Below are 26452 nucleotides of genomic sequence, written 5' to 3' on the forward strand. Positions count from 1 at the left end.
CCAAGACAGAACCAGGAAAAAACAGAAAATATGAACAGACCAATCACAAGTAATGAAATTGAAACTGTGATTAAAAACCTTCCAACAGGGCTTCCCTGGTGGCGCAGTGGTTGAGAGTCCGCCTGCCGATGCAGGGGACACGGGTTCATGCTCCAGTCCAGGAAGATCCCACATGCTGCAGAGCGGCTGGGCCCATGAGCCATGGCCACTGAGCCTGTGCGTCTGGAGCCTGTGCTCCGCAATGGGAGAGGCCACAACAGTGAGAGGCCCGCATACCGCAAAAAAAAAAAAAAAAAAAAAAATCTTCCAACAAACAAAAGTCCAGGACCAGATGGCTTCACAGGTGAATTCTATCAAACATTTAAAGAAGAGCTAACACCTATCCTTCTCATACTCTTCCAAAAAATTTCAGAGGAAGGAACACTCCAAACTCATTCTATGAGGCCACCATCACCCTGATACCAAAACCAGACAAAGATACTACAAAAAAAGAAAATTACAGACCAATATCACTGATGAATATAGATGCACGAATCCTCAACAAAATACTAGCAAACAGAATCCAACAACAAATTAAAAGGATCATACACCACGATCAAGTGGGATTTATCCCAGGGATGCAAGGATTCTTCAATATACACAAATCAATCAATGTGATATACCATATTAACAAATTGAAGAATAAAAACCATATGATCACCTCAATAGATACAGAAAAAGCTTTTGACAAAATTCAACATCCATTCATGATAAAAACTCTCCAGAAAGTGGGTAAAGAAGGAAACTACTTCAACATAATAAAGGCCAAATATGACAAACCCACAGCCAACATCATTCTCAATGATGAAAAACTGAAAGCATTTCCTCCTAGATCAGGAACGAGACAAGGATGTCCACTCTCACCACTATTATGCAACATAGTTTTGGAAGTCCTAGCCACAGCAATCAGAGAAGAAAAAGAAATACACATTGGAAAAGAAGAAGTAAAACTGTCAATGTTTGCATATTACATGATACTATACATAGAGAATCCTAAAGATGCTACCAGAAAACTACTAGAGCTAATCAATGAATTTGGTAAAGTTGCAGGATACAAAATTAATGCACAGAAATCTCTGGCATTCCTATACACTAATGATGAAAAATCTGAAAGAGAAATTATGGAAACACTCCCATTTACCACTGCAACAAAAAGAATAAAATACCTAGGAATAAACCTACCTACGGACACAAAAGACCTGTATGCAGAAAACTGTAAGACACTGATGAAAGAAATTAAAGATGATACCAACAGATGGAGAGATATACCATGTTCTTGGATTGGAAAAATCAATATTGTGAAAATGACTATAGTACCCAAAGCAATCTACAGGTTCAGTGCAATCCCTATCAAATTACCAAGGGCATTTTTTATGGAACTAGAACAAATCATCTCAAAATTTGTATGGAGAAGCAAAAGACCCCGAATGGCCAAAGCAGTCTTGAGGGGAAAAAACGGAGCTGGAGGAATCAGACTCCCTGACTTCAGACTATATTACAAAGCTACAGTAATCAAGACAATATGGTACTGGCACAAAATCAGAAACACAGATCAATGGAACAAGATAGAAAGCCCAGAGATAAACCCACGCACCTATGGTCAACTAATCCATGACAAAGGAGGCAAAGATATACAATGGAGAAAAGACAGTCTCTTCAATATGTGGTGCTGGGAAAACTGGACAGCTACATGTAAAAGAATGAAATTAGAATGCTCCCTAGTGCCATACACAAAAATAAACTCAAAATGGATTAGCGACCTAAATGTACGATCAGACACTATAAAACTCTTAGAGGAAAACACAGGAAGAACACTCTTTGACAAAAATCACAGCAAGATCTTTTTTGATCCACCTCCTAGAGTAATGGAAATAAAAACAAAAATAAACAAATGGGACCTAATGAAACTTAAAAGCTTTTGCACAGCAAAGGAAACCATAAACAAGACGAAAAGACAACCCTCAGATTGGGAGAAAATATTTGCAAACGCATCAACGGACAAAGGATTAATCTCCAAAATATATAAACAGCTCATGTAGCTCAATATTAAAGAAACAAACAACCCAATCAAAAAATGGGCAGAAGACCTAAACAGACATGTCTCCAAAGAAGACATACAGATGGCCAAGAAGCACATGAAAAGCTGCTCAACATCACTAATTATTAGAGAAATGCAAATCAAAACTACAATGAGGTATCACCTCACACCAGTTAGAATGGGCATCATCAGAAAATCTACAAACAACAAATGCTGGAGAGGGTGTGGAGAAAAGGGAACCCTCTTGCACTGTTGGTGGGAATGTAAATTGATACAGCCACTATGGAGAACAGTATGGAGGCTCCTTAAAAAACTAAAAATAGAATTACCATATGATCAAGCAATCCCACTACTGGGCATATACCCAGAGAAAACCATAATTCAAAAAGAGTCATGCACCCCAATGTTCATTGTAGCACAATTTACAATAGCCAGGTCATGGAAGCAACCTAAATGCCCATCGACAGAGGAATGGATAAAGAAGATGTGGTACATATATACAATGGAATATTACTCAGCCATAAAAAGGAATGAAATTAGGTCATTTGTTGAGACATGGATGGACCTAGAGACTGTCATACAGAGTGAAGTAAGTCAGAAAGAGAAAAACAAATATCATATATTAACGCATGTACGTGGAACCTAGAAAAATGGTACAGATGAACCGGTTTGCAGGGCAGACGTTGAGACACAGATGTAGAGAACAAACGTATGGACACCAGGGGGGAAAGCCGCAGGGGGGTGGGAAAAAAAATCAAACTACCTCCTCGTCCTCCTCTAAGTAAACGTGGACTACTATGTAAGATTCAAAATTATTTCCTATTTAATTTTGTCATTTTTTATCTTTAATTATCAGAATTGTGATGATATTTAATACAATTTTGAAATTCAAAAAATAAAAAGCTCCATTTTACTTAAGATTTCTGTGTGTGTGTATTAAGAAATATATACACCTCTGAGGTTACTGACAGTGCAGAATGGCCGTCAAAATGCAAAGACTGCATAGGTTTTTGATTCAAAGTTTTTTAAAAAATCTCTTCCATGTCAAAACCAGGGTCCTCTGAAAAGCAACAAACGTCACGGGCTTAAAGTGAGTGGGTTACAAAGAGGTAGTCTTGCCTTGTCATCTCTCCCTCTTGCTCTACAATCCTTGTCCCTACTTGTAGAGGGTTTTTCGCTCTTTGATATAGCATGTGCTCGGCCTACAGGTCCCCGGGCTCCTCCTCCTGGCATTTCTTTCCTCAGAGGTCTTACTTCTCGATTGGGACGCCTTATCTGAGGTGGAGCTCTGACAAAAAAATAAATACATAAAATTAAAATTAATCGAAGGCAAAAGTATTTCAATACTACCTTAGTCAATAAAACTATTAAATCAATAAGGCCACAAGGTCAATTTTTCCCCCTTTTGCCAATTCATGGCCACAACTATCAGGTCAGTTTTTAAAGTGCTTTTCTGTAAAGTATACTGGTTGATACAAACATTAAATACATATAAATGACACATGCAGCAGCAATTATTTTGTCAAAAATAACATTCACCAATAGAGGGCAATACAGACTATTCCCATCTAATAATCTTAATAGTGTAACAGAAAATCAATTCCTTTATTCATTACTGTCCTAAGCCAAATAAGTAACTTAAAAAAAATTATTAAAAGCTGAAAGGACAAGGATTCAAAATGTATTTATTTGCATAGCTTACTAGTTTATCCTTTACAACCAAAATGATTTTCTCTGCTTCCATGTTGGAAAAACCATTTCACTCATCAAATTACAAACAGCAGGGCTTAATGAAATCTTCTTAATTTATGTGCAAAGTTTATGTGTAAAAATATTACTCATGCTTTGAGCATGTCAAAAATCACAGGATCATTCAAATTATACAGGCCCCCAAATGTGAATCAAGAATTTTGATAACTATATGTGGCAAAGGATGTTAATTCTATTTATGGTGGTGATCATTTCGCAATATACACAAATATTGAATCATTATGTGGTACACCTGAAACTAATGTAATGTATGTCAATTATACAGCAGTTTTAAAAAAGAATTTTGATAAATACATACATATAACTATGCTTACAAAGTGGCATATTTTGTCTCATGTAATGTGAAACATGTCTTCTTCAAATAGTGAAATTATGGGGTTTCTCAGAACAGTATTTATTTGCCTCTCTCTGGGTATTGGGGGAAACTCCATCACTTTGTGTCTAATCTCTTAGTGCTTCCTCCCTGAACTGTCTCTGTCTCTGTTTTCCTACCTTTACTCTCTTTACAGCTCTGCCTGTATTTGCAGCCCTTCACATCCCATATGTGTGTTCCTTTTCCACCCAAGTGCCAAAATCTATTCTTATCCCTTTTCCAGCTTCATGCTTTTAATTCATCTAACTCATCACGGAGTTTCTCTTCCTGGTACCAGAAAAGGTCTCACATGTGTATAACTCAATGAACTCAGCAAAACAGGAAAATGGATGAAAAGCCAGGAAGGTTGAAAACTCAAGGTAAAAAATAGTTTACATACTGCAGCATCTTCAGGCTACTGGAATTAGACTACTACATGAAAGTGCTGAGGATGAGAGAGGCTGCTGAAAAGTGTATGTCTTTCTACTAGGTTACCGTACACTGACATCTGAATCCTTGGAGTCCAATCCAGTTAAACAGTTATTTACTGAACACCCACACCTGTTAGGAGGTATATATCCTCTACTGTGCTAGGCCCTAGGAGGAGACAAAGATGAATAAGCAATCTTGTGGGGGAAAAATCCACAGGAAAGGAACTTGAAAATCGTGTATAGTGAAATAGTTATAAGGCATTCTCAAATTTAAAGGTATTATTATGTTCTTGGTTCTAGCGCATTATTAGTCTTTTAAGTATTCTGTCAATAAGTATTCTGTCAATAAGGTAAAGAATAAAAAACTAAAAACGTTATGTTGCTCTATTCCTAGTATTTCATTGCAACCATTGTTTTTTGAATGAATTTCTGTTTTGTTTTGATGAAGAGGTGTAAAGTCATAGAGCAGAACTTTACTGTTATATATATACATACATATCTGTGTATGTATAATGTCCTTCCTGAATCGGACTCCTGGCCAAAGACAATAAAAAGCGACTGACAATCTCTTGCACACAGAACACACGTCAAGTTTGCCCTTCTGTTAGCAGCTGCGCCTGCTATTTAAATAGTCTGTCCTTGTTTGTGGTCCTGCTTTCTGGAGGCACAGCCAGCCCGAAGCTTTGGCTCACAAACAGCAGGCCCATCCTTCACAGCTGCGCTGCCAGGCTGCTCGGTGGCCTCGCTGAGGAGGGGTGAATTGCAGGGACTCTAGAAGCGTTTCTTCTGCCTCCTCAGCTTGTGCTTTCCCGCCTCAGCTGGCTGGTTAGCGGTCACTGAGGAGTCCTGCTTGTAGTCTGTTCTGCACACACATCCAGTTCAGTAAAGCTGTGCTGCGAGAATTACGTCAAAGCTCGTACAGAGGCTGCACTCCGAGCGTTTGCTGCTGCTGACCTTGTCCTGCCACTCGATATTCCGACGGGCTCATAAACGGTCTGGATGAAACTGCTCAGGAGGCCAGATGTGGCATTTGTGGCAAGTCCCACGTCTCACAGAAAGTGGGCCTGTGCTTTGCAGGTCTTCAGTGCCGTCTCACTGCAGTGTGATATTACATTCGAACCAGACTCTGTCAGCTTCCCAAAGGACATCCTTGACTCTGTTCTGTACTTCTTTCCATTTAGGGCATCACTGCCCAATGGCAGGCTTCAAGTTAAGGACTCAGTGACAGCTTCCAGGCTGTAAAAAATAAGTCTCAGGGCTTCTTTTACTGGTCTCTTTTTAAAAAGAGACTTTATGAGTAGGGTTGCACAGCATCGTCAGCCTCTGCCCCAATGGTCAAACACAGGCAGACACCCTGCTAGCTTACAGCATTTCAAATATAGAGAATAACTGGAGATCTGCAGATAAAAGAGCAGCATGTCTACACTGAGCTCAGTTCTCCTACTGGAGGATATTTCCCCGCAGGAATGGGAAGAAAGATGCCTTACCCTATCATATGCAAATAAGCCTGACTTCCTCCAAAAGCCAATACTCCCTTTCTAAGCAATATTAAATATCAATATTATATGTACATGTTCTTACAGCGCTGCTTTTAATAGTAAACACCTGGAAACAACCCAAAGGTCCAGTATCAGAACAGATGCATAAATTATTATACATTCACATAATGGGATACTATATTCACGTGAACATGAATTACAGCCACATGCAGTAGTAACAGATCAATCTCAGGACCACAATGCTGAGTGAAGAAGTAAGTTCAAAGAACACATACAGTATGATTCTAAGCAAAACAGGATACTGTGTGGAGATTAAAATGTATGTGCTAAAAGTAGAAAGAAAGGCAAAGGAATGATAAACCTCAAATCCAGGACAGTGGCTAACTCTGAAAGAGGAGGGAAAGGAACAGGACGCAGAGGAGCTCACAGGGGGCCTTCAAGGTAACGCTAATGTTCTTTATCTTAAACTCCATGGTGGGTCCATAGATCCTACTGTATTATAACTCCTTACTCCTTACATAAATTTTATTACTCATATTATTTACTTGGTAGTTAATAAACTTTAAATATGATGATATAACACCACCACTAATTAAATTATTTGAGCGCCTAAAAAAATGAAATTATAGGGTTGCTACAAAGTTGTTGGCATGTTCTAGAAACACACATGTGGTGGTGATGTGGGCTCAGAGTACACACCCTCAGTTGAACCTGCTGTATTACTGCCTGGCAGATCTCCATAAAAGATTGGGCAACAGAAATAGAACCGTCTGTCAGACAGCACCACTCATCCAGGATTCCAGAAGTCAAAGGGAAAGAGACCTCTTCTGAAGATGCCTTCATTCCACACCATATTTAGAAACAGGGTCAAAGACACTATCACAATTTTCTCCAATTGCTATACAAGCACCTTCTTAAGATTCCCATCTATTCAGCTCTTTCTATTTCTTCCAGCTTTCTGTTTCATGATTATTCTAAATTCTTTGGTTATATCTGTTTGTTCATACATTGTTAGAATTCTAGTATAAGAATAAGAAATTTGGAACAGGTCCCATATATGCCCAAGAACATAAATCAAATTACTGAAACTTCTGGAAAAGGAAGGAAAATAATCTTACTTTGCTATGACATTAATCTATATGAATTAAACAGGAAAATACATACCTCTCTATAGCTAATGGAAAAAAACACGAGTTCCAAGTAGTTCATACTGATAGTTTTACTATAAGGACTTGGAGTCAATATATGAGACTTTGAGTCCAAGAGAAATTGTTTGGTAAGAAATCAGGAGGCAAGAAAACAAAGCTTAAACAGAAATTAGAGGACTTGTTATTTGAAATTAATAATTAAGAATTTTAATGTCCACTCTCATCAAATATATGACTGCTATTTTTTCAAATCAGAAAATATATGTTTATCTAATAAGGACAGGAACTATACTGGCTGTTGACATAAAAACGTTGCAAACACTATTCCTCCCTTCACAGAGAAACAGCATGGTGATCCGGAGTTAGCATTAGATTTAGAATCCTAAACCCTGGGTGCCTTCCTACTCCCAGGTCCACCAATTACTGATTATATGAGTGTATCACTTAACATCTACAAACCTCATACTCTTCCTCTGTAAATGGGGATGATTAATACTTAACAGAATTTTTTAAATCTATTTTTCATTGAGGTATATCATATATTCAGTAAAATGTACATATATTAGGTATACAACTCAATAAATTTTGGTACTGTATAACCACCTGTAGAACAAAGAGCATTTCCCAATACCCCAGAAAGTTTTTTTCATGGCCCCTGTTAGTAAATATCAGCTGGTAAAGGTAACCACTATTTTGACCTTCCTATCATAGATTAGGTTTGCCTGTTCTAGTTTCACAAAATGGAATCCTATAGTACATACTCTTTCAACATTACCTGTGAAATTCATCCATGTTCCTGTATATAGCCGTTTATCTTTCTTCACTGCTCTGGAGTATTCTATTGCATAAATATACAACTTATCAATTCTGTGAATGGACACCTGAGCTGTTTTCTGTTTGAGGTTTATTATTAAAGCCTCTATGAATATGGGAATTATGCTCATGGTAAACAGAAGCATTCATTTCTTTGGGATCTGTACCCAGGAGCAGAATAGCTGCATCATAAAGTGTATGTAAGATTAGCTTTAGTAAATATAGCCAATGGTATTCCAGAGTAGTGATGCCATTCTACACTCCCATCAGCCATGTACGAGAGTGCCAATTGTCCCACCCTAGTCATTCGGGGGGGGTGGGGGTGGGCGTGTAATGGTGTCTCACTGTGGTTCTACCTTGCCTTTCTTGAATGGCTACAGATGTTAAACACCTTTTCAACAAGATGCTTATTAGCCATGTGAATATCTTCTTTTGTATAGTATCTGTTCCAGTCTTTAGTCCATTTTTTGTCAACTGGGTTGCCTGACTTTTTCTTATTGATTTATTGATTGTTGTTCTTTATATATTCTGGATACAAGTCCTTTGTCATACATATGCATTGCAAACATCTTCTACCAGTATATGGCTTTCCTTTTTTTTTACTGCCTTTCTACCAGTATATGGCTTGTCTTAATGGTGTATCTCTTGATGAAAAGAAGTTCATAATTTTAGAATTCTGACTTACTGATCTCTTATCTTTAATGCTTTATTGTCCAGTTTAATAAATCTTTGCTATCCCAAGAAGATGGTAATATCCCTTCAATGTTTTCTTCTGGAAGTTTTATTTTATTACCGTTTTACATTTTAGGTGGTGATCTATTTCAAATTAATTTTTCTATATGATGTGAGGTAAGGGGTCAAGATTTTCCTCACCACATGGACATTCAATTAACCCAGAAGCATTTACTGACAAGACCCACCTTTCCCTACTGAACTGCAGTGGTGCCTCTTCATAAATCAAGTGACTCCATAGAATCTAACCTTTAATAAGTTCCAGTTCTAAAAAGAACTTTAGAAATTTTAATTATTTGCTATCAGAAAATTATAAACACATATTTTAGTATGATATATTCCAGAGTCTGTTCAAAATATTAATTTTTCAACAAATACCTGAACTTTTGATGAATGCAAGATACTACGCTACATAATAGAAAAGGCTTTTCGTATACTGGGTTAAGTCTTCCCTCACTATCTAACAAACAAATCAATCACACTCAGAAACACATGGAGTACTATAAGCCATGCTGATACGAGTTGTTTTATATCCTCAAGGGTACTTTTTGTGCAAAACATCTCTTCAAAGGTTTACTTTGATTTTTTAAATATTCAATTTATTAAAGTTAAAACTGCAAAAATTCAGTTAGTCCTTAAAGCTTTTAGATTCACTTACAAATCTTTTTCTATGTACAAGAGTAGCAGATTTTAGAAGTCACTTTTAAGAAGCTTTTGAATAATGTTTGATGCCATTTACAAACCTGGCTAATTAAATGCCACTAAAATTTTTAACATACGTTTATAAATGTAATATATTTTATTTCCTTCTTAGTTCTTCAATTGTTTTACTTAACACAGCATAACTTACATATAAATACTTTCATAAACTTAGTAAGTTAAACTTATAAATGAGGTAAGCCTAATTTCTCCTAAATGTTCCCCAAAAGTACTTAACATAAATTTTCATGTAAAATCACAGATCTAAATTATTCCATAATACACTTAAAATTGGAATTGCATGCTTATCACCCTCATTAGCCATATTGTCTTAAATTACAAGTACATAAAAATAATCAATAAATATGTACATATCCCTTAACAAAAAATACTACTATTACAGTTTTGAGTCTCTTAGACATTTCTACTCTTAATTCTAAATGTCACTGGAGTTGAAAGATGCTTACCCACTACAGAAGACAATTATCCAAGTTAACCACGGTAATATTTAGCCAAAAATTTCAGCTGGTATGAGATCTGGAGCTGCAGACATACTTCTCACACCAAATATTATACAGTCCCATTTAGTATCACGGGGGCTGCCCTCTTAGCATTTTGATGCTACCCACAACTAGGTATTTCAGCAAGAACAGGGGCGAGATTCTTGTCAGACTCTGATGGGACATACTAATCCTTATTTAAAGTTGCTAAGCCAGTCATTCTATCACTTCTAAGGTAGGGGAAGGGGATGATAACATTACTAATTATTTCATCTAATGGTAGAATGCCACTACTCCCAGGCAGGTTATTTACTTTTACCTTGCTCTTCTTTGGATCTAAAGATAGGCCCTTGCCTTTTCCATTTAACTCTAAAGACCTTTGAACTTGAAAAACTTAAAATATTTAATTTATCTTATGTCTAACTCTAAAGACCTTAAAACTAGAGAGACAATGGCATTCTTTCAGAGTATAGGGACTACACAACTTTTACAGATTGTATTAAAATACTATCAGTTGAACTTTAAATATCTCATAGTTCTCTGTCTAGTTTACAGTCAAGTTCTGAAAATATTCTACTGATTTTCAAAACACTGGAATACAAAAAAATATGATACAGTCCATGCATTCAAGAAGCTTATAGTTTAGCTAAAAATGTATACATATTTTATGTATTATATTGGACATCCCTTTCTATCCACATATAAATCCTGCAACTAAAGCCTTGCTGAAGAAGAGTTCCCAACTAAACTATAAATAAAAGTCCTCAAAAACAACAAACTCGAGCATAAGACCCTCAAGAACTTATGATAAATATATAGATACAGTTTATCTCTAATGAACTGAATTTTCTATCTTTCAGTTTTCTTTTCTGTAACATTAAAAAAAAATTCTGGATAAAATGTAACAAATATCCTGTTTATACATAGGTGATCTTACCAGAAGATAAGAGAAGTACCTAACAGCCAAAATATAAATAAAATACAGTTGACGGCATGGCAGTCCTTGAGGGTTTCCAGGTCTCAGCCACCTAAGGGCTTGAGATTTACTGAGCACAAAGTGAGGCCTGAGACAAGGCCTGAGGCCTACAAATGTCAAAGCTGAACTGAGACTGGCAAGTGAAGCCAGGACGCTCAAAGGGCAGACTTTAAACACGCACATGGAAGAAACAAGTACGTCTGTCCATCTGAGCCTATGTTCTATGTGTGTGGAGTAAGGTACAAGTCTCCCCTAGAAACAGTAACCAGGGCTTGCACTCTTGTGGTTTGGGATTTAGTTTTACACTCCGTTAAGTGAAGAAATTTACCTAAAAGTGGTCCAGGCGGGTGACATCCTGAAGGCACCTGGCTGAACCCAACACAGACCCTCTGAGGAGTGACATCCCCCTAAACAAGCCACACATTAGAATGACTCAAACCTTGAAGGGACATTCTCAACTTTACCACAAACAAGAGCCATCAGAAATAACCAAAAAGATAAGGCTCCAAATAACTTCTGATAATAGAACTATCAGTTATGAACTATAAAAATGAATGTTTAAAATGGTTAAAAGCATAAAAAAGAATTTGAAACGAAAGAAACACAAGTCTTAAGTAGTGTTAAGTAAAAATAAATCCATATTCAGATCATCTGTAGTGAAACCATTTAACACCAAGACAAAAAATAAAATCATAAAACAATGAGAGAAAAGAGAAGTTATCTACAAACGACAATTAGTCTGCTCATGCAAACCAGAAGGCACAATCCTCCTACCACTAATGTCATCTGCAAAGCACAGAGAGAGTGGGGCTGGATATAAGGAGCTGAAGCGAATACAGAACGAGCAGGGGGACAGCACTAGGGAACAAGAGGAGGAGAGAAGAGAGGAAGGGGCCACAGTTAGAAAAAAAGAAACAAGAGGAAGGAAAAAAGAACAGTACAGTGTGAACAGAAGCCAAAAGAAGAGGCGCATTCCAAAGAAGAAAGATGGTAAACACTATCAACTGTTACCAAAGTGAAATACCTTAACTCTTGAGAATCTGGCATTGCATTTTAAATTAGGAAGCTGTCTTCAAGAAGTCAGTCCCATACTGCAATGAATAGAGATCCAGGCTTTCTACTCACTAAGGAAAGAGAAGCAGTGAAAGGCAACAGGGAGCGTACACACCACGGCAGTTTGCCAGAGGAAAGGAGAAGGGAGGAAACAGTGGTCAAGGGCAGCAAGGCGAAGACTGCTTTCAAGAAAAACAAAACAGATGTGTTACGATTTCATTCTGACTTACCACTATCTTGTTCCCATTCCTTAGTTTATCTCTAATGAATTAAAATTTCTATCTTTCAGCTGTCTTTTCTGTAATATATTTAAAAAAAACAATAGAAATATCCAGTTTTTAGGCACTCATTGCAATAAATACCTAGAATTCCAAAATAAGATTTCAAATGAATGACTACTGAGTTCTGCAAAATAAGACAAATGCTTCCTAGAAAATTTACATAAAAGAAACAAAATAGCCAAATGGAACGGACGTCCCCTCTTGGGACACTTAGGTGAGAATTTAAACCCTGGAAAACACCTGCACCCCGCCCTCACTCTCAGATGATCTTGCTTGCTTTTCTTCCCTCATCGAAATAATCAGGAGAGAACTTCCACAAGCGCTCACCTCCACATCGGCCTCCACATCTGCGTCCACAGCCTTTATAACTAACTGCCTCCCCTCCAGCGACTCTGAATCAGCTTTCCTGCACCCGCCCCACCTGCACACTGCATTGTGCCTCCTCTTGTCTACTCAGGGACAATGCTCCAGCACTACCTCTTTCTCCCAGGCATCGTCAATCTTCCCCTTCCTGTTGCAGCGTTCTTATCAGCATACAAAAGTCTCTGAAACAGCAACAAATTTTGATTCCACTTCCCCAACTACCACTCAGTTTCCATGCTCCCCTTTTCAACAAGACTCGCTGAAAGAACGGCACGCGTTCACTGTTTTCAATTCCTCTCTTCCCGTTCTCTGAGCCCACTCCGTTATTCTCCACCATTCCACCAAAACCACTCATCATGGTCACCAGTGAGCTCCATGTTGCTAAATCCAATCCAATTCTCAATCCTTATCTTACTTAATCTACATGCAGCATTTGATAAAGTTGCTTAGAATCTTTAAGCTTCGATTTCTTCTAAAAAAAAATAGGGATGATATTAATAGTACCTATTTTAGAGGGTGGTTGTGAAGATCAAGAAAAAAACCATGTAGAGAGTCTATTAGCATAGTACCTGGTTCACAGTTAAAAACGACTCAATAAATGTCAATGATTATGGTTAATCAGGGCTGCTACCTAATTCTTCCCATAGTCTAAATATAGAGTCCACCCCACACTCCAGAAACAGAATTCTGGAAGAGAATATGACTCCAGAGTGTTTAGAAATGAGTATAATCTCAACCTGCCAATCATACTCAGCAATAACCTACTCTACCCTATGAAGAATGACCTTAAAAGTTCTTTCTTAAAATTCCATACTTGCGGGCCTCCCTGGTGGCGCAGTGGTTGAGAGTCCGCCTGCCGATGCAGGGGATACGGGTTCGTGCCCCGGTCTGGGAGGATCCCATATGCCGCGGAGCGGCTGGGCCCGTGAGCCATGGCCGCTGAGCCTGTGCGTCCGGAGCCTGTGCTCCGCAATGGGAGAGGCCACAGCAGTGAGAGGCCCGCGTACAGCAAAAAAAAAAAAAAAAAAAAAAAAAAAAATTCCATACTTGCTGAGGATTCCTAAGTAACTACTACTAATCCGAATCTCTCTTAAACTCTGGTTCTCATTTCCAATTCCTATTCAACAGCTTCCTCTAGATATTTAATTACCTGCACCAATTCTCTCATTCTCTTATCTCATTAATCACCAAATCCAGTCCATTCTACCTCAGTAATGGCTCTCACACCCATTTTACAAGACTGTAAGCTCAGGAAGGCAGGGATTGTGTCTGTTTCTGCATCCCACCATATCCCCACCATAGTACTGGCACCCAGCATAGTATTTGGTATACAGTAGGTGCCAGCATCCTAGGTTAAGCTTTCCAGAATGTCTGGATTATTTTTCTGATGGTTTCTTGAGGCCAAGGTCTGTGCTGGGTTTTTTTTTTTTTTATTACCTTTATACTTTCCACAGGGCCAAAAATAAAGTTGAGTATATGATGAATGCTCATAAAATATACGTTGGATAGGGCAATAATAGTGTTTTTCTTCCTAAGACTTTAAAACAATTTTACAAAACAATCTCATCATGATGTACATTTTACAGAGGTGAAAAGTGAGGCACAGAGAAGTGAAATTAACTTGGAGGACCACTCAATTAGTGGTGGAACTGATACAAAAGCTTGCTCTCCTACCTCCCAATCCCGGGAAAATTTCCCAGAGCCTGGGTGAGATACCAGTAAGGATGAGATGGCAGTTTACTATCTATCGGTACTTGACCTTTACCTTAACTGATCTTTTTCCAGTGCAAACTGGGATTTAATATGCAAGCAGTTACTTAATCTATTAGGGTACCCAAAGAAAACATAAAGCAACAATTTTAATACCAAGTCAACAAGAATTTCCTCCTTGCTGAAATGCTACAGAATAGCACAAATTTGATAAAAATCAATCATCCTATCTATCTGTATACAGAAACACTCTATGCCATTTCCCTTGGCTCCAGATGAAATAACGTTAGAGAGCCTATCAGAGTTCTCTTTTTCAACCTGTATGGAATAAGCCAAATGATTATTTTCAGGCTTGTGTATCCTGTTGTTACTGCCATATCTCCCAAAAGATGTAACTTTAAAAGACCTAACACATTTATTTTTTAAGTTGAATAAAGAATACTTTATTGAATATAATCTATGTCAAATACTGTTCCAATACAGAAAATCTTAGTTTCATGGCCTCAGGTCTCACCAGGAGAGATCATTTTTAAATGGCCTCATTAAAGAGAATGTGGTTAATAAACTTACATGGAAAATATTATAAAATAATTTAATTAATACAAGATACCTTTTAACTTAGGACACTAAGAATGATCTGGAGGCTTCATCTCTTTGGAGTTTAATTCTCATACTGCCAGAACCTCCCATTATAATCCTACTTTTGTAGCTCAATTTCCTCATACTTAAGGCAATAAATCTAATTCACTTTAAAAGGTTGTTCTGATATATCCAAGCAGCTGCTGGTAAACAGGATCATGATTAAACCCAGAGGACACATGACATATAAGGTGTAACTTCGAACAACGTGGCAAACCACCACGGAAAACCACCAGTGGTAATGGACATTACCTCACTGTGCCGTAACAGGGAGAGAGGAGAAGTTTTGTGTTAAAGTCCATGAGGTGAAAAGGCAGACCCACAAGCAGGGCTACCAAATTAGTGGCTAACAATAAACCCAACAGATGCGTCCTGGAAACATTTTGTACAAAACAAGGTAAATTATACTTTCCGACTGGCCTACACTGCAATTTCAGGGTGGTATTCTCAAAGAGAAATGTTTTTAATTACATTATTTATTTCATCAAGCATTTTCAGCTTCTTTATTCTCCTACCACCTCTAGTGAGAATTTAATCAAGTGGTTAACAGAACTATATATTATATATTAGGATATATAGATAAATATCAAAATAGACCCATAGATACCACCAAGTATGTGTAGCCAAGTAACATGGCAGAGTGGGTATAAATAAGACTCCTGAAGTTGAGGAGATCTGGGTTCAAATCCTGGCTCTGCCACTTTCTTGTTCAGATGACTTTGGGAAAATAACAAACTTTGTAAGCTTCAATTTCCTCAGCTTCATACGATTTATTCGTAACAATAGATCAGCAATAGTAATATGGGTACACAATACAAGTAGCTACTTCAGAGGATCACCGTAGGTTTAAATAAGATAGTGCTTGTAAAACATAAATTGACAGATAACTAGTTATCATGCTCTTCCTAAAAATGATTGCCCACTTCATGAGACTTGGACATTTAAAAATCCATATTCTCTCTGCCAGAGTTATTCAAAATGTTTCAGAAAACTAAGGATTTATATAGAATGTACAGGAAGGAAAAAAATTCCTTAAGGAATTTTACAAATGAGGCTATGTCATTTTTTAAATTCTTTTAATCTCTTACTATTTATCTGAAAGAATGCTGTAGTCTTTTATTTCAGAGTTGATGATTCACTTATTACATGCCAGTTACTGTCCTAAACATTAAATTTTCTTAATTAATTCCATGAGGTAGACATCCCCATTTTACAGACAGTGAAGCTAATGTTTAGAGGTTAAATAACTTGCACAAGGTCATAAAGCAAAGAGGTGTCAGAAGTAGAATTCAAACTCAGATCTCGTGGGCTCCAGTCAATTGTCTTCCCATTACACCAAGAATACCTAAGGACTATATCCACTTTTCACTATCTCTAGGTGGAAATTTTATTACTTTTGTTTTATACGACCTGTAGAAGAAACAAAATTATAAAAGGAAAAAATTATACAATTTTAACCTCCCATAACTTTTAACCCTAAACTTACAATCTTAATATTTGCTTATTCTATCAGCTCATGCACACATTCTGTGCTACAAACCTGTGTAAAGTTTACTTCATTAACATCTGCCTTACATAGGTATCACTATGATGTTATTACTTGGTGAAGGATCTGTGGATTTGCTTATGTAAAGATTTTATTCTTAAAGTTTAAAACTGCTAATCCCATGATACTACTCAAGGTATTAAACAGAATTCCTTCACTGGTAGAACCCTGTGGAGTTGTTGGGTGTTTTTCCATTGTTGTTGATATATGTGGAAATGGGAATCTTTTTTCCCCAGGCAATATACAGTCTTAGATTTGCTTTTATTAAGGATTTCTGATCCACAGAGAAAAAAAAAATACACACAATGGTTACACACAAGGGAAACTTTTTTAAAAATTTAGTGTGGAGGAAGGAGGTTTGGAGAAACATTCTGGTCCATTCATCTTCCACTTTCATTGAGAATAACGATTAAAACACAAGTATAAAAATAAGTCAGATCTGTGCTATGGGCAGTTAAAGGAGGCCAAAGAAAAAGAAATAATTGCGCTGGTGTTTCTCTAATGAGGAGAAGTTTTCAGGAAAGTGTTCATCAATGGGAAAATGCCAGCCACACTTTCTATTCAGTCTGAGCCACAGATATTAGATATTAGAGTTATTATCTGTGGCCACTGCCTTCTGAAATACATCATGGTGCTCTAGCAATTACAAACAGGTACTTCCTATGCTGAAAGTTATTCCCAGGACCAGATGGCTTCACTGGCAAATTCTACCAAACATTGAAAAAAGAATTAATGCCAATCCTTCTTAAACTCTTCCAAAAAACTGAGGAAGAGGGAACACTTCCAAACTCATTTTATGAAGCCAGCATTACTCTGATACCAAAGCCAGATAAGGACACGATGAGAAAAGAAAACTATAGACCAATATCCTCAATGAATACAGAGGCAAAAATTCTCAACAGAATATTAGCAAACCAAATTCAAATACAACATGACCAAGTGGGATTTGTCCTTGGGATACCAGGGTGGTTCAACATATACAAATCAATAAATATGATACACCACATCAACAGAATAAAAGATAAAAATCATACTATCATCTCGATAGATGAAGAAAAGCATTTGACAAAATACGACATCCTTTCATGATAAAAACCCTCAACAAATTGAAGGAACATACTTCAGCGTGATAAAGGCCATACACAACAACAGCTAACATTATACTCAACACTGAAAAATTGAAAGTTTCTCTTCTTGAACAGCAACAAGATAAGAATGCCCACACTCTCATCACTCTTATTCAGCATAATACTGGAAGTCCTAGCTAGAGTAATTAGGCAAAACAAAGAAATAAAAGGCATCCAAATTGGAAAGGAATAAGTCTTTTAAAGCAAAAAAGCTCTGATGCTGACATTATGAAATCTAAAAGAACTCGCTTAACTGATAAATTTATCAGTTAAACTAAAATTTAGGACTAGCAGTAGATTTCTATTGTTTTGATTACAGTAGTAAAACATTCCAAAAGCAAGATAGGTGACAAATGATATACTTCTGTTCTTTATCAAATACAAACCCTGTAAACACACATGTGTGAAAATTATAAATATGTATTAAATTTACATGCCCCCCCAAACAGTTTTTCATACTTTGTTCAAATAAAGCTTTACTCTCTTCACTCTGAATATCAATTAACTATAGAAGTACCTAAAGAGAATATAAAGTCCCATTTACCTGTGTTCTGCAGGTACAGGGGGCGGCCAAACAGCAGGATCTCTAAATGGTTCATCTTGACAGGACACAGGGAAATCTGGGGGCTTGTCGATTTTAAAACTTTCCAAAGTGCTGACAATACTTTTAACTTGTTCATATTCTTCCAATAATTCCTGCCGAACCTTAAAAAAATAGCCTTTATGCTACAAAATATTTATATAAATTGCAAATAACAAATTGCTATAGAATTCTAGTTTTCTTACTGTCATTCAAAGTATGCAAAATGAGTAATTAAAACATAGTTTAAAAAGACAACTATTTAAAGTTACATAGGAGGCCAGGAATTGGTTTGAAGACATACGTTTAATATATATCTTTTCTTAGTGCAAGTCGTTATATATCTTTCATGAAGAAATTCTTTCTACCAAAGAATGTGATGACCATTAAGACAATTTAAAACAAGCAACTAAGTTAGTAAGAAGTTAACCATTCCCAGAAATCCATAATGTTATGCTAAATACTTTTAATATATTTGTAAATAACTTCCTCAAAAATTCTCAGCCAAATGCTGATAGGAAATCAGCATTTCCTACCCCCAATATCACAAAATACGAAATGCCTGTCGTGAGCATCTGAAAGCCTGAAGTGGTGTAATATTGATACTAAGAATTACCCATTTCCAATTTAAATTCTGCCTCACCAAAGTCTGAGTACTTTTCCCCTTGTTTAAAATCTTTCAAGTCCTGGCTAAAGTTTATTTTGAGCTCAAAGGCAAGATTTTTCCCACACTTAAAAAACTTCATTGAGCACCAACTATGTGGAAATTCTCATGTTTTCAAACTTTGAGCCCAAACTAGTTTTCAAAGACAAGCAGATAATAGATTGAAAATTACATTTATAAATTAATTTTAACAATTTTAATTTTCTTAACCAGAAAGCACACTTTCCTATAAAGCAGAGCATAAGAAACTTTCCCTTAACTTTATCTCAAATAATATATAGAAAGGAACATATAAAGGAGTCACAGAACCAAAGAAAAATCTAAATTCAACTAATATATGCAATTATATGCTACACTTAGAGAAATGAAATTTCAGAACCTAGTGGAAAGAAACACAGTAGAAGTACCAGAACAGAAATGGTCACTATTTAACACAATTAAGAACAGGTCAAAAATATTTCCATGCTAGATTAATAAACAACTCTTGCCTGGGGCTAGGATGCAGGATAGAACACAACTAAAAATTTCAACTTGAGTTAAAGCGAGTGTATTGTTCTCACCCAACATAATTTGGTTAACACTTAAGTTGGAAAATAAGCCAAATTTACCCTGAAAACTTAGTAAAACATCAATTTCTGACCAGTGGAAAACTTAAAAGAAACACTTGAAAGGCATTAGCACATAAATGAAACTTCAAAGAAATGCCTGACTTTGTACTTTTAATTTTAAAAGGATTTTAAGTTTTAAGAGTAAGTGGGGAAATTCTAATTCAAGTTTTTATTAACTGTAATATTATATAACCAAGTTGTATAGTCAAGAGACACAGCAAATATATTAGTGTTTTTTATTAGATTACTGACTCCTTTGTATTTATAAGGAGTCTTTCAAAGGAAGAGGAAATCTTCTTAAAGGAAAAGTTTTATGAAATGAGTCAAAATTACATGTAAAATGAAAGGGGAAAGGGCAAGTAGAAATACCTTATTTCAAAAATTTGTAATCACACACAATTAGTCAACTAATCAGGAAAAAGAATTAAAAGTAGATTCAATTTGAATTAAATACCTTCAAAATATGTCTCATAAAATATATTATCAAAAGTATATAAAATATTAACTGGGAAAGAAAATTATTCAGAGCACATTTTCAATATATTTCAGTATTCAGACAAATAAGAGCTATTTACAAAAATCTCAAGCTAATTTTCTAACTCTTATCTTTCAAGTGTAACAGACCACTGCCCTCATTCACTGAATACTTGAACGTGATCTTACCTGCTGCCATTTGCCTTTGACAGCTGGGTCTCTGACTGACTGGCAATGTCTCTGAATCTGCTGTATCACCCCCTGGTAATATACCATTGATGAGTCATAATTTCCAAGAAGTGCATATTCTCTTCCTTTCTTTGCATTGTCACAAATCTCAGCCAAATTCATCTTTCAGAGACCTAAACATAAAATATGACTTTTTATTAAGTTTTCAGTACTGACTTTAAAGCATTTCTTATTATGATTTAAAAGATCTGCTTAAAACTACTTTGAAAGTCAAAATGGTTCTCTCACTCTTTGAGGTTATCTGAACGCATCTTATAATAGTGAACAAAATTCCCAATTTTGGAAATACAAAGGAGATCACAAATGAACACACAAAGAGATAGTAAGGAGACAAATTAAACAGCTCTGAACTATCGATTTATGTTACAGGTACAAAAATTAGACACTAGTTCTCCTTGCTCATTTATAATTACTACAAGCTGCAATAATAGTAAAGATGAACTTGTTTTATTTTAGTCCACTTATTCTTGACAATGTAAAAATAAATATATGAATATCTCACATTTTCCAATGACATCAATTAAAACTGCAGAAACTATTTCTCACTAAAACTATTTGGCCCCAAGAACAAAAAGTTAAGGAACTTTTTGACTTAAAGAACACATTTTAAAAGAACAGCCTATAGTTGTCCATGCATCGTTTGTATACATTTAATTGTTCCATACAATTTAAATCTAAGCAAAAACCTGTGAATTAAACTACCTGAGCTCTTTTTGCTCCTCATGTTGTAATCTTCTATGACCTTGTCATTTGTAGCTTTTTGTCTGTGCAAATAGCTATCAATAATCTTTCCCCTTCTATAAGATGCTAGGAAAAAAGATCATCTGAGCCTCTGGTTTCCGCCAAAGCCCTCCAGCCCAGTAATTCTGGCTTTTCTTCCAGGCTTCTCTAAAGTCTCCCAAGATCATCCAAGGCTTCTAAGCAAAGTTGCTTTCCACCAAAAACTACAAAGAGTAGGAAGTCCAGAGATACAGGAGAATGACATCTTGGGAAAGAGTCCAAATTGACCTACTCTTATTTCCTGGAACGGTAAACCAGTGAATACACTTGGTAGAGAAAAATCAAAATATTTCTCCATGCCTTCCTGAGGGAATTAAATTTTGATGTGGGTAGCTTGGCCCTTCCTCTCTACTTCTTATCTATTCTTAAGGGGCTCAAAAACTCTTCCTCAAAATTAACTGTCTCTAGTTCTAGCCATTTCAGCTGACTCCAGTACATTTTTGAGAATAAAATTGTTGCCTTTATGTGTTTTGGCATATTATTTGCCCCTTCTCCAGGCATAGGTTCCTTGAAGGTGGCATCCATGTTACTTGAGAATCACACTGCAGCAAATAGTCCACTACTGTTTCACAGTAAGAAATGTCAACATTCAGTAGACCTACCCACAGAAAATAGGACAACCACGGAAAGCTTCCTCTTCAAATTAGAACAATTCTTCAAATTAGTCACTGTGAGACAAAAGCATTAATTCTGCTAGTATGTACAGGCACACAAATATGCAGACTGAAAATATCTCGATGGAAAGCAGGGGTCAGCAAACTTTTTCTGTAAAGGGCCAGAGAGTAAATATTTTTAGTTTTGAGGGGCAATGGGCAAAATTGAGGATATCATGTAAGTACCTATATAATGAGACAAAAATGTCCACAATTTTTATCGACAAAATTCAAAGTATTATAGTAGTAATAGTTGAGTACAACGTTTTGCAAAACAGGTCTACTAATAAGAATGGAACTCTTTTGCGGGGGGATAGTTCATGTAGTTCAGATTCAAAGTTACTGTTCCCTATCATCAAAATCAATTGCAAATGTTCATATGTTAATGATGTTCTTTAATAATACTTATGCATTTCATGTTTAAAAGTGTCTTTTTACCCAGATAGGTACTGTCACATAATGATATCAAATCACAAGCATATGATTTCATCCAGCATATTCACTGTTTGGAAAGCATTTAAAGATTTTATTCTTCTCTTGATATGTCTTTTAGCGTGTCATTACATTGCATGTTAATCACTTGCAATTGAAGGGTAAGTGGAAGTATCTCAATTACACAGTTAAATGGATTTCATAATATGGAAATTTCCTTTGCACTTGCATCAAAGTAGTTTGAGCTCAAAAAAATATACTGAAAATCTGGGTGGGAATGGAGATCTCACTTCTTTGCTTTAACTTTTGACAGCAAGGAAAGCTATATAAAATAGCTTGGTATTACTTGCGATTCAAACATTAGTTGGCACTGAAATAACTTTTAGTTTTGCATATAAGCACTGTTTGGCCCTGTAATTTTCCATTGATTCATAAAGAAACATTATCAAGTCTGCAGCCAAACTGATTTCCAAAGCCATTCAGTGTTCAGTAATAGTGGGTGAGAGCAGTTCCTCTCATTCAGAAAAATTTCAAATCAGCCCTTAGCTCAAATGATGACAATAGAACTTTACCACTACAAGCCACCAAACTGCTGTGTGGCAGGGGCAAGTCTATTTCTGACAAAAATTCATGGAACTGACAATGGCTAAGTCCTCAAGAGCAACACTCGAGCCTTAAGACACTAATGGTTCCTTACTACATGATAGATTCAAATATTCTCTGCAAATCACCTGCTGATAAAAAAAAAAAAAAAAAAAAAACAGTGAAGGGCTTCCCTGGTGGCACAGTGGTTAAGAATCTGCCTGCCAATGCAGGGGACACGGGTTCGAGCCCTGGTCCGGGAAGATCCCACATGGCACAGAGCAACTAAGCCTGTGCACCACAACTACTGAGCCTGTGCTGTAGAGCCCATGAGCCACAACTACTGAAGCCTGTGTGCTGCAACTACTGAAGCCCGAGCACCTAGAGCCCGTGCTCCGCAACAAGAGAAGCCACCGCAATGAGAAGCCCATGCGCCGCAACGAAGAGTAGCCCCCGCTCGCCGCAACTAGAGATAGCCTGTGTGCAGCAACGAAGACCCAACACAGCCAAAAATAAATAAAATAAAAAATAAATAAATTTTAAAAAAACAGTGAAGAGCCCAAAACTTTAACCATGCTACATTTTCACAGCTTTGTAAATTTGTTCACCTAAGCCTTTTTCTGTTCTACACATATTTTTTGCCACCCCAAGTTTCAACACATCTTAACAGATTCCACTTCAGGTTATACAGAATTCGTGTTTTCTCAACTTTTTATAAGTATTCCTGTCTGTAGCTATTCCACAAACACTATTCATTAAGTGTAATTTTTCAGTAACTTCAAACTCAGCATTGACTTCTCAAATAAACACTTAAGCTGTTTTGGTAACATCTGTCAATTCATCAAGAGCCAAGGAAAACCAATCAAAATCATTTGCCTTGTTTTTTTTAATTGATTATTGATGTCCTCAACTCTTCTAGCAACTGTTCTCACCAGAAGGCTAATAGTCATAAGCAAGTTTGTTTTCTCCAGACACATTTCTTTGGCTGCTACAGTCAAAGAAGATTTACTTAAATTACCATTGGTAAATGACTTCCTTGTTTGGCCAACAAATGAGACACTCAGAAACTTACTCTGGGGTGCAGCCTGATTTTCGTTTTTTAATTTTGTGAAGAAATTCTGCTTAAAAAGATATTCCTTTTTAAGTTTTCTAACCACTGCTTTCCTATGAGTTGGGAATACCATGACGAGGGATTAGTCTGGTAATGTCAGTGTAAATTGTATGTCTTTAGCACAGCTATAGTGTCATTGCATAATAATCACAATGCTTTGTCATTTAGTTCGATATTCTACACTCCACTGTGCTTTAAAAGTATAAATATGTCAAGTCCATTTTTCTCATCTTTTCTTGTTTTGACATGATGGGAATCCGCTGACAATAAATGAAGTAAAATGTCACAGTACAGTGGTGTGCAGGGCACGTGAAACACTGTGATCATAGTGCACACCAAGCAGCAGTGCAAAGCAATGAGAACATCACACAGTCTCTACTCCAAGTACTGAACTCTGCACAAAAGTAGCCGTAAACAATATGTAAACAAATGAGTGTGGTTGTGTTCCAATAAAACTTTATTTACAGACACTGATATCTGAATTTCATTTATTTTCACGTCACAGAACACTATTCTTCTTTTGACTTAACCATTAAAAAAAATGAAAATAACATTCTTAGTTCATGGGCCATATAAAAATAAGGAGCAGACTGAATCTGGCCCCCAGACTATAGTTTGCCAACTCCTGCTGTCAGCTTGTCTTAAGAATCTAGGAAAATTAACACATATTAACCCAAAAGAAGTAGAAGGAAGAACATAATAATGTTAAGAGTAAAAATCAATAAAATAGAACAGAAAAAAAGAAATTTCTATGTAGCCAAAAGCTGGTTCTTTGGAAAGATCATTAAAAATGATTAAACCTCTAGTATTACTGACCAAGAAAGGGAGAGAGAAAACACAAATTACCAAAATCAGAAATGGAGGGGTTATCACTACAAACTTTAGAGCTATTAAAAGGCAAAAGAGGGCTTAATGAAATGGACAAATTCTATGAGAGTCACAACATACCAAAGCTATTTCTCAAGAAGAAACAGAGTAATTAATCTGAATAGCCCTCTGTCAATCAATGAAATTCAATTTGTAATTTAAAATCTTTCCACCAAAAAAACCCCCAAAAAACAAAACAAACAAACAAAAAAAACCCCAAACACTCCAAATCCAAAAGGTTTCACAAGTGAATTCTCTCAAGTACTCAGGGAAAAAATAAGCCAATTCCAAACAAACTCTTTCAGAAAAAGGAAGAGGTGGAAAAACCTCCAACTCATATTTTAAGGCCAGCTTTACCCTGATACCAAAACCAGACATTATAAGAAATTTACCTACCAGTATCCCTCAGGAACACGGATACAAAAATATTTAAATTTTAGCTAATCAAATCCAGTATATAAAAAGGATAACACATTATGACCAAGTGGGGTTTATACCAAACATTCAAGGTGGTTTCTATTAAAAAACCAATCAGTATAATTTTTTTTTTTTTTTTTTTTTTTTTTTGCGGTACGCGGGCCTCTCACTGCTGTGGCCTCTCCCGTTGCGGAGCACAGGCTCCAGACGCGCAGGCTCAGCGGCCACGGCTCACGGGCCCAGCCGCTCCACGGCATGTGGGATCTCCCCGGACCGGGGCACGAACCCGTGTCCCCTGCATCGGCAGGCGGACTCTCAACCACTGCGCCACCAGGGAAGCCCTGCCTGTTTTTTTTAAAATAAGCTTTATTGAGGTATAATTTTTATGCAATGAAATTCACTAATTTTAAGAGTACAATTTGATTTCTTTTGAAAAATGCATACAACTGCATACATTCTTCTGTTCACTAAAGATTTGTCTCTTCTGGAATGTGACGTAAATAGAATGATACAGTATATATTCTGGTGTCTGATTTCTTTCATTTAGAATCATACTTTTGGGATTCAACCATGCTGTTCATATATCAGTAATTTAATGCTTTTATTGCTGAGTAGTATCTCATTATAGGGATATATCAAATTTGTTTATTCATTCACCAGTTCTCCATATGGCACTTCACAGAAATAAACACAAAAGTACAGGATACATCCTTGACCAAGGCTTCACAGTATTTCCACTGAGGTTACATCCAAAATTTCAAGGTACAAGAAATACAATCCATCATGAGGGTGAGTCAAATGCTACAACATATAGCTGAATCCGTGCTACTATCAAAAGCACTTGATAATGTAATAGTTACTATAAAATAAGTACATCTAAAAACATAGGGTCATTTAAACATGAATAGGCACATGTGAAAAAGAATCGAAAAGAACTTCTAGCATTAAAAAATATAGTCACTGAAATGAAAAACTCAGTGGACTGAGAAAATGGCAGATTAGGCACAGATGAAAGGGGAATCAAGAAACCAGAACACAGAGCTATAGAAACTGCCCGGAATGCAGCATATAGAGATAGAATAAGGAAGCAAAGATAAGAAATGCAGAGAGCAGAAAGATACGATCCATCATATGTCTATTATGAATTTTAGAAGGCAAAAAGGAGAGAGCAGTATCCAATATATAATGGCTAAAAGATTTCCGAAATCTATAGAGGACAGTAACTCTCTGTTTCAAAATAAATAAAAATAAATCCACATCTAGAGACAGTGTAGTAAAACTGAGGAACCTAAAAGCAATAGGGAGAAATGATATATTAT

At 36.4% G+C, this 26452-nt stretch overlaps 1 protein-coding gene across 4 annotated transcripts in view; it reads right to left on the bottom strand.

Moving 5' to 3' along the window:
- KATNAL1 (katanin catalytic subunit A1 like 1) overlaps positions 1-26452 on the bottom strand; it is a 64476-nt gene that overhangs the window by 31378 nt on the left and 6646 nt on the right. For all 4 annotated transcript variants that reach the window (XM_082602489.1, XM_082602492.1, XM_082602490.1 and 1 more), the window contains exons 2-4: positions 20232-20404; positions 18261-18421; positions 3197-3365 (exon numbers count right to left, since the gene is read on the bottom strand). In XM_082602489.1, the coding sequence (XP_082458615.1) occupies positions 3197-3365; positions 18261-18421; positions 20232-20393 (492 nt within the window). In that variant the 5' untranslated portion in view covers positions 20394-20404. The remainder of the gene's footprint in view (positions 1-3196; positions 3366-18260; positions 18422-20231; positions 20405-26452) is intronic.

The sequence above is a fragment of the Mesoplodon mirus genome (assembly GCF_964341445.2).
Source record: "Mesoplodon mirus genome assembly, chromosome: 17".
Classification (NCBI taxonomy): domain Eukaryota; kingdom Metazoa; phylum Chordata; class Mammalia; order Artiodactyla; family Ziphiidae; genus Mesoplodon; species Mesoplodon mirus.